This window comes from Azolla caroliniana, unplaced genomic scaffold, assembly GCF_043228905.1.
Source record: "Azolla caroliniana isolate FFs.n. ecotype wild unplaced genomic scaffold, voAzoCaro1.0.p SCAF_6, whole genome shotgun sequence".
In the NCBI taxonomy this organism is placed as follows: Eukaryota; Viridiplantae; Streptophyta; class Polypodiopsida; order Salviniales; family Salviniaceae; genus Azolla; species Azolla caroliniana.
In genome coordinates, this window is record NW_028230441.1 from 15,955,650 (window position 1) to 15,965,561 (window position 9,912).

The 9,912-nt window shown below is 40.0% G+C and overlaps 1 protein-coding gene across 1 annotated transcript; it reads right to left on the reverse strand.

Annotated features, from left to right (window-relative positions):
- Window positions 1–6,666: 6,666 nt before the first annotated feature.
- Window positions 6,667–9,357, reverse strand: LOC147863188 (oxysterol-binding protein-related protein 4B-like). The gene is made up of 6 exons (XM_087321915.1): window positions 9,159–9,357; window positions 8,731–8,991; window positions 8,015–8,111; window positions 7,634–7,925; window positions 7,428–7,530; window positions 6,667–7,162 (listed from the first exon to the last, which is right to left on the reverse strand). The coding sequence occupies exons 1-6, from the start codon at window positions 9,336–9,338 to the stop codon at window positions 6,911–6,913; spliced, it is 1,185 nt and encodes a 394-aa protein (XP_087178041.1). The 5' UTR covers window positions 9,339–9,357; the 3' UTR covers window positions 6,667–6,910.
- Between the last annotated feature and the right edge of the window lie 555 nt (window positions 9,358–9,912).

The following is a 9,912-nucleotide window of genomic DNA, read 5'->3' on the forward strand; positions in this document are numbered from 1 at the left end:
CTAACATTTCCCCCTAATGATAGCCCTAGAATCTGACATACATCGGAATATACTAACTCAAGCGGGGACGATTTTAGCGAAACAAACTTTTTATGAGATGTTTGTACATGTTTACCATAAATGCAATGATCACAATGTTCAAAATTAGCATAACGAAGACATGGCAAGTAACCCAAACGAGACAATACTTTCATACCACTTTCATTCATGTGTCCCAATTGGACATGCCACAAAGAAGCACTAGGTTGCTTGGTTTTGGCAACAACATGGTCACTCACACTAGATACATGGAGAGGATACAAAGTATCACTTTTACTACCCTTGGCAATAACTATAGATCCCTTACAAATCTTCCATTTCCCATAACCAAAGGTTGTGTGAAATCCATCATCATCTAGTTGTCCTATGCTAATCAACCTCTTCTTGAGCTAAGGTACATGTTGTACATGCTGAAGTGTGAAAGCAGAACCATGTTGAAACTGTAATTGCAAAGTCCCAATACCTGCAATTTCACATGCATAGTTGTCCCCAAGATGGACAACACCATGTTGACCCCCTATGTAATCTGAAAACCACTCACGATGAGGGGTGACGTGAAAAGAAGCATTGGAATCAAGTATCCATGTGTGCATGTCACCATCCGTATCTACAAGTAAAGCATGTTCTCTATGGCATGATGAAACAAAGAGTACATCATTTCCACTATCACTATCATGAGTGACTACATTCACCTCTTCAATTTTAGTATTTCCTTTCCTTGGTTGAATGTCTCTCTTTTCTTCTAAGAAATCATCTATCTTCTTGCCCTTTCCTTTCTCTTTCTTCCATTTGAAACAATCACGTTTAAAGTGACCCTTTTTGCCACATTGATGGCATTCTACATCTTTACCACGTGATTTACTACAGCCATAACTATCAGATTTGCCTCTTTGTTGTGACCTGCCCTCATATGCAATGCACTAGAGGACTTATTGGATGCATTATTTTGCCGACTCATCTCTTCCATGAGTAGAGAACTCTCTACATCAACATAAAGAAGCATTGCATTTGAATTGCTCATAGCAGTCCTAAAAGTATCCCAACTTTCTAGCAAGGTGCAAAGTAAAAGCGTGGCCTTAAACTCATCATCAATAATGAATTTCAAGGCAACCAACTGGCTGAAAATGGAATTGAACTCACTCAAGTGAGTTGACATGAGTGTGCCCTCTGTCATGCGTAAATCCATGAGTTTCTTAAGCCAGTAAACTTGGCTAGTTGCGGTCTTTTGGGCATACAGTTCCTCTAGTCTAGTCCATATAGAATAGGCACAGTCCAAACCTTCAATATTAAACAACAAGGCATCAGAAATCGACAACTCAATAATCGAGCATGCAAGCTCGTTCAACTCTTGCCAATCATCTTCGTCCATATCTGTAGGCTTTACCCCTTTGACTTTAATAGGCTTTGCATGCTACTTCTGCAACATGATGTTGTAGCACTACTTTTCCAAACCGCAAAGTTATGTGCACCCTCAAGGTTCTTGATGTGCATAAGGTGGCTACTATCACTGCTGCTAGTCATGGTTTCTTAGCCCAAACAGAGGACCAAACCTGCACTACAGAAAATTTGACCTGCTCTGTAGAAAACCCTACACTCTACTTTGTAGAAAACCCTAAACTTGCTCTATAGAAAACCCTAAACTCTGCTCTGTAGAAAACCTTAAACTCTACTCTACAAAAAAACCCTAAACTCTGCTTTGCAAAAAACCCTAAACTCTGCTCTGCAAAAAACCCTAAACTCTACCTGTAGAAAACTCTAAACTCTGCTCTACAGAAAACCCTAAACTCTACTCTGATACCAGTTTGAAGGCAGCACGAGGATTAGGGTTTAGGTCAAAAAAACAGAGAGGGAGAGAGTCTGAGTGAGAGACAAAGGGAGAGAGAGAGAGAGAGATGCACGTTGTCTTGGGTACAAAGAGTGTACCTCTTTTTTGGTTTTTAGATATTATGTATATACAAGTCAAAAGTGTGCCACGAGTGCGTTCACACTCGTGTACTAATAAAAGGCACGATGGCCCTCTATTCCCAACAGGGAACTCGTGTTGTTTTACCCGAGTTCTAAGGCTTGATAATATGAGTTAAACCTAGATGAGCCGTTGGAAAAAATCGCTCAAAAAACGGCATGATGCCCACTCAATACGAAAAAATAGTCTACACGGAAGCGTTACATCATAGGTAAACGCACATAAATACTTTAAACGTGACAAGGAAGGGAAAAATGAGAGTTAATTGTCGATGGGTAAATGACAATTACTAGAAAATCATACAAAAGTGAAACGAAAATTTGTGTAATTAGAAATTAATTAGAAAAATAATCAATTAGGTGTATGAACATTAAGCATGCCTTAAGGTATGAAACCCTAAGGTAGTCGACATGCACCTCCTCAAGACCACCACATCTCCCTAGAATCGGCCAAGTGATGGCTCAATAAAGAGTAAAGTAACATAGGTAAGCGACATATACCTCGTCAAGGCCACAACATCCCATAGAATCGGCCAAGTGATGGCTCAATAGAGAGTAAAGTGGCATAGGTAGGCGACATACACCTCGTCATGGCCACAACATCCCATAGACTCAGCCAATTGATGGCTCAATAGAGGGAAGAGTGGCATACTACACATCATATGCAAAAGGGCCATGAGGTGAGCATGTGCGATTAGAGCAAACACGCTCGACCCAATGCACAACAATAATTAATATCATAAGAGAAGGCTCAAGAGAGGGGAGCATAGGAGATACATCACAATATACAAACGGGCCATGAGTTGAGCATGTGTGATTAGTGCAAACGGGCTCGGCCCGATGCACAATAATAATTAAAATCATATCGTGGTAGAAAGAAGAAAGAAAAGAAAAGAAAAGAAAACGTAATACAAATTTGATTCGACCAACAAGAACGCATCATAGAAAGAAGAGAGATCTAGAAAGAAGAATATCGGGTTTAGAGTGTTGTTTTGATCCTGGGAAGAGCATGACGAGCCTTGTTAGATCCCCATCGCTCACATGCAAAAAATATCAAAACAACAAAAAAAATTGTTAGTAAAAGCTCTAATACCATTGTTAAGAGTCTATTACTAATCAATAGACCAAAGTAAAGTAAAAGAAGGAAAATAGATTGGATAGAAGAACCCGTTCCACCCAACCACCCCCGAGCTATGATCTAGACATAGCCAACCTACCACCGACGTTCCATATAGCTGGATATTAGGATGACTAATACCTCGGAAGAGATAAACACGATCGTCGAGACGAAAGCCTAGTCCACACCACCGATGTCTAAGACAGCAGCCTTCCGACGTAATGTCCTTATGAGGGTACCTAAGCGTCATATTTATACCTTTTCCTAGGCCCCTTGAATAGATGTGCCTTTCTAAAAGGCTCTCCATTCATTGATTGTCCAAATCATGATAATGCATGCACCTATCATTCCTTCTATCCAATCATTAGTCCCCTTTTTAACATTAGTGAGCATACCCTTCACTAATGTAAATATTAGTGACCTACCCTCACCAACGTTATGTGTACATAACACTTCTCTACTCTTGCTTTCTTTTTCACGCTTTTTTTAGAACTTTTTCATCTCCTATTTTTAGCTATGATCGTTTGTTTGAGACTGTGTTTTGGTGGCCTGCTTTTTCTTCTTTTACTTTTCTCCATGTTTCTTGCTTTTAATTTGACTTATCCTCAAGACCTTGGTTCGTGTTCTTGACCTCCGGATGTGAATGCTCCATACCTTATATTCTTGTAGTGTTCAAGGTAAAACACTTTCATAGTATCAAGCACCGCCTAGAGACCGTTGGGGTATCGGCCCGTAGATATCGGTGTGTGCAAGCTCTAGGGGGTGTCATACCATCTCATAATGGAGAGAGTGAAGACTTAAGGTCTGTTTCCCATAACGACAATGCTCGCAAAATTCCGTCTTCATCTAGAGTTTCGGGATGTAGCCAATCACCATCAACTGGTCTAGTCTGGCTTGAGACATATGGCCTAGTCGGCCATGCCATAAGTTAGATTCCGATGAATCGGCTAAGTTCACGTTCCCTTCTAGACTAATCTCCATCGATGGGTACAAGTTGTTGTACTTGTATTCGCAACCAATAAATTCATGTTCCCTCAGCTGATCATCCATGACGAATCACTTAGAGTGGTCTGATACTCGGCTTCGGCTAGCATGTTGATGGAGACCATACTCCTCTTCCTCTTGGGCACATGTCGTACTCAGTGCAGAGTGATTGAATTATTGTTTGGCAATTGAATGTGTCCCTCGCCGATCCTTGCAATGACGCACCCATGCCCATTGCCGAGTCGGACTGTGCCGCTGGCTCCAGCCGAATAGTTTGAAAACCATTAAATATCGGGGTTACGTGAAAAGGGGCGTCGGAGTCCAGCAACCACGTCCGTGCATCATGCATACTATATAGGACTTCTTCGATCGTAGAGTCCTCTAGGGAAAGGGTTCCTCCTAATCGTGAATCGGCAACACTAACTTGGTTGCCAGTAGGAGAACGATTCAAATTGGATTATCATGTCGCCTGATCAAATCACCGACCTTTCTCTTTTCTTTTTATCGACCAAGAGTCGGAAATGTTCTGGCCGGCCTTTCTACAATGTGTGCAGAAGGCATTCAACCGACCATTCCTTAATTTTGACCTTTGTCGATCGTCTCTCCTTCTCGGCTGACTGGTGGTTCGGCCAATTCTTTTGGCTTGTTCTCTCAATCGGTCAGTTCGTCTGATCAGCTCAACCAAGTAGTGGGCTTCTGCCGATTTGTCGATGGTGAGGCCCATCGATTTTCGCCGAATATCCTTAGTGAGAACTTGTATGATCGTTTCGTCCAGATTCAAATTTGGACAATTGCTAGCAAATGTCGTGCAGAATACCCCCCAACTCACCGGCAAGCTCGAAAGGAGGGCAAGGGCTTTAACTTCTTCTTCGAAGTTAATCCCTTGGGAGGAGAGCTCTGACAACACCCGCTTGAAGGTGTTGATATGGGAGGTCGTCGGATCCTTCTCTCTCATCTTCATATTGAATAGTTGTCGAATCTGTATGAGCTTCGATGAGGACTTTTTCTCGTACACGGCCTAAAGTTTCTTCCACGGAGAGAATAATGTTGATGTCTCCTTTGCCATGCTAAAATAGACGTTTTCAGCCAAGTGCATTCTAATGGTGGATCTAGCAATTTCGTCCAGGGATCTACACTCCTCGGTTGACACTGAAGCAGGTTGAGCATTATGTTGTATGGCTTCTACTTGTTGTTGGATTATCAGCACATCTTGCATCATTTCCTTCCACACGGCGAAGATCTTTCCGTCGAACTTCTAGATTTCCACACTAGTCCCAATTTGTGTCGCTATTTTTTTGGAAGTAGATGATGTTAGCTCGGTCTTTTTCTTTCAACTAGATGACTTCTTTTCTTCAGCTTTCTATTGTTTGTTGCCACTTTGATACCAGTTGTTGTAGATATGATGATGACATGTAGCAAAAGATGAGAACCTATACAGTGTGTACAACAAACAACACAGATAAACTGGTTATGAAGATTCCAAGAAGATGAACAAGATTCCAGAAGTACCGTTGAGCTCTAATGGAAACTCTTATTTCTCTTATGAGAACCCTCTCTATACAATGTTACAGTTGGGCTTATATATCCTCAAGCCCTAACTTGGGAACGTATTCATACTTAAGGATACAATTTGGAAGGAGTTGGCCTTTTATGCAAACACGTGGTGAGTCTTCGGATAATGTCTACTTGCCTGTCATCTACATGTAGTAGAATTTCCAAGCGTGCCATTTTATCTCGGACCTTCCATGTTTTCCATTCTTCTGATGTTTTATCTATTGGTTCTTCGCAAGTGCCATCCACAACCTCAAGAAGCCCTTCAATATCTAGTACCAATTCTATCTTCGACTTCCAATTTTTAAAAAATTTCTCCGTTAACTTATGTAAGACATTAACTTTGACGGAAGGAAATGAAGACAAAGGTAAGAGGTAAGAGATTACAAAATAGATATTGGAATTAACACATGAACTTGTACATGTATTCTTAGATGTACTCACACACAAATATGTGGTACTGTAGTGATTCAATTACATTTGAAATGTGATTGTTGCAATTGTAACAATCACTCCTATTTTTAGATAATGCTACCTATCCAATTAGTTTTTATTTAAAATTAGAGTTATTTTCAACGGACTCCACTCCCAGAGATAAATTGCTTCAATTTCAAAAGTCCACATTTGGTAAGTGACTGCCCTACAAACATAAAAATGAAGTTCTTCGTAGGGAAACATATAAATTTTCATGGATTTAGATAATGGTCAAGACTTCGATTGGTACTCTTTCTCACCAATAAATGAAAAACATTACATAGCCAAATTCCATGCTGCAAATTCGACACTATTGTTGCTTTAATATAACACCAAAACATCCCCCAAAAAACCAAGGGCTTCAAACAAGCGACTCACCAAATGCAAACACATGACAAAATGTGCATATATGTGATAAGTGTATATTCGCTTAAAACCAGTTTCATAATAAAGTCAAAAAAATGTAACAAACATATGATAATTGTCATATGTATATGAATTCGAAGTTATATATATCCAATGATGACATAAAAATACATATGTAACGGTCATGTGAATTCAAAGTATATATCTAACAATGATGTAAAAGTAGGGCATGAAGTTTCCAAAACATGTTCAATGGGATAGATAAGACTAATGGCTTGAATACTTATTATGCATGGTTACAAGTGGGGAGGAAGGGATATTTGTTGCATGCCTCCTTGCATTAAAGAAGGGGAATGTGTGTACAGTATATGTAATGTGATGAAAGAAGTGCGAAATACATATATATGCATGCGTCAATCAAGATGGGACTACAAGGGGAGATGGTGGCACCGGCTTGCCTTTATGGAGCCATTCCCAATTGCCATCTTCTGCCTCAACAAAATGTTTGGGTGCCCAAACAATGCCCTCTTTTTTTCTTTGCTTGGCCAGGGCTCTTTGCCTTTCTTCAACCTCATGCTTACTTCTCCTCGCCATCTCCCAATCCCTTCGTGTTATTCCGGCCATTGCCCCCTTCCATATAACCAATGACTCTGTCTGTGCGAATTCATCCTACATTCATATTGAATGATACATCATAATGAAGTATCATAGCTTTTTGGTATCTTTTTTTTCTTTCTTCCAAATTTTTTCTTTTTCCCTTTTTTCCACGACTTTTTAACTAAAACAAAACAAAAATTTTCTTCGTTTTTAACCCCAAATAAAACACTTTTTTCGTTTTGCATTTATCATTCTTTTCCCTGCTGTGTATTCTTAGTGTACCATTCTTAATTGACACCGACAAATCTATATAAAACATTATGAATGAAGCCCTCACCGTCTCATTTCGGAATACCGGGGCCTTCATGTTGCTTAGGCTGGCCATGGCATCAAACAATATGGACATTTCCCCTGTCTTCATATTCTTGAGCGTCACTACTCTAAAACATGCAATCCAGCAAATATTACTGCTATTTTGGTGGTGCCTAATGAAATTAAGTTAAAAGTACTAGTATGTAGCATGGTTTTATATGCTAATCTCACCTGTTCCAAGCACCACTAATATCATATAGCAAACATTTGCTATGTACATCCCAAACTTGACCCATGACTTGACCCACAGTTCCCCTCAAACCAAAGCAAGTTTTTGTTTTGAAAGCTATAGTAGCTTCAAGGCCAGATGACACACATTTCACAGTTGAAGTGCTCACAAACTCATTTCCTGGGGCTGGAAAGAATCGAACCTGAATCCTCGGGTATGTGTATGTATAAACCTCGTTATGCGAATCAAGCCAGAGGGTACTCGCCCCACATACTTCAGCCTCCATTTTGTTTCCTGATGCATGTCCATGACAAGTTACCACAGGTTTTATTCATTATTAATAAGCAATAATACTCGTGCAAGTGAAAACTTTGTGAGATTACCATAAAAATGTGGTCGAATATGACGGGTCCATTGTAACCGAATTTTACGAGCTTCATTAGTTGCATAGAGGGCCGAAATGGGTGGATGGTGTGAAACCTGTACATATGTGATACACACTATATTGTTGTGAGAGATTCTTAAAGGACGGCACATAAGCATGATAAATAAATAATGATATTCACAATTTCAGACGTTAATGTGGCTTAGTACCTATCGTTATGAGCTTCAACAAGGCAAGGCAAAGTATACATGGTGTACAATCACTTCAGAAGTAGAGAAGGACTCCCTAATCCAAAGTTACATAGAACAATATGATTTGTCCCTTGTTATAAATAAGGAAACCAAAAGCTTTTGTAGGTTCTTTGCCTATTATTAATTGGGCAAGTGGCTACACTGTTGTTCATACAATCTTGATCTGTGCTAATTCCTAGTTCAAGAAACACGAGGAGGAAAAGTAGGGTCCTTCCGAAAACAGAAAAACTTCTTGTGATTTGGAGGTGTATATTTAACATTCATAAATACACATACACGTATGTATGTAATGCAATGTAATGTAATGTTATGTATGATTGTGTGTGCCTGTGTCTGTCTCTGTGACTGTGACTGTGCATATATACATATGGATGATGCATACGTCATGTGCATAGAATACGAATACATAGAGATAGGCATGAATGGTTTGAGCGTGAGGAATCCAGGACTAGCTTGCTTTTACCTGTTCAAGCAAGACATTGAAATGTGGGGAGGAAACATGGTGAGTTTCTCCGAGGGTTGGGTTCAAGGGAGCGACACCAAATGGGTACAATCTGAAGGTAGAAAGAGTCCAAGCAAGCACACGAAGAAACCTTTGGAGCGGGGTGGTCCATGTCCATGGATGTGAACAACATGATGCCCCTACCAAATCCTCACCGCAACAATACACACTCTCTCCATAGCATTGCAAGTATGTCTTAGGTATGTTGAATTTAATCGGAACCTAAAGTAAGTAAGTAAGCATATAAAAATTTATGTATGTATCTAACTAAAACTTTGGTTAACTGTGCTTACTCAAAACCAACTCAAAAATTAAAAACTGGCAACTCTCTCTCTTCTCTTCTCTCTCTCTCTCTCTCTGTGTCTGTGTCTGTGTATACGTATCCTTACTTGAAGTCTCGTAATATCAGCGCCTGGCATGATGTTTCTGACAACTTCCAGTAGTTTAGAGATAGGGTGTTTGATGGGTTTTTGTCTCTCATCATCATTATCATGATGATCTTTGGCAAACAGAAGAGGAAATGGAGGTGTGATGATCAGCTCACTTCTTTCATACACACCTGTACCCATATGCTTTTTTGCGTTGATTGCCGAGGAGGAGGAGGAGGAGGAGGAGGAGGAGGAGGATGGGAAGGGAAGAAACTCCATTCTTATACAATTTTCAATTTTGTAGAGAGAGAGAGAGAGAGAGAAAGAAAAGAAAGAAAGATGTATTAACGTCTTCTAAGGCCAAATTTGGCCCATGAGACAATTGGTTTACAACAATAGAGTATTTATCCAGTCATCACAATTTTGTAGAGAGAGATGAAAGAGCATTCGTGCGTGCGGCTTTTCTCATATGTACATACATACATACATACATACATACATACATACGTAGATGCATCATATGTACATACATACACACACACACGTGCGTGTGTACATGTCGTTAAGCGAGTGAGTTTGAGTGTGGTCGGAGAGAGGGAGAACCATTGGCAATGACATGGATTGTGTTCTCTCCATTTTATGACTTTTTTATGGTCCATTTGTAAACCACCAAGTGCTTTCATGCATGTACATACATATGTATATGTTCGGGAAGGGGGGGGGGGTGTTTTTGAGATACGCCTACATGAGTGAGTGTACATACGCTTACATATTA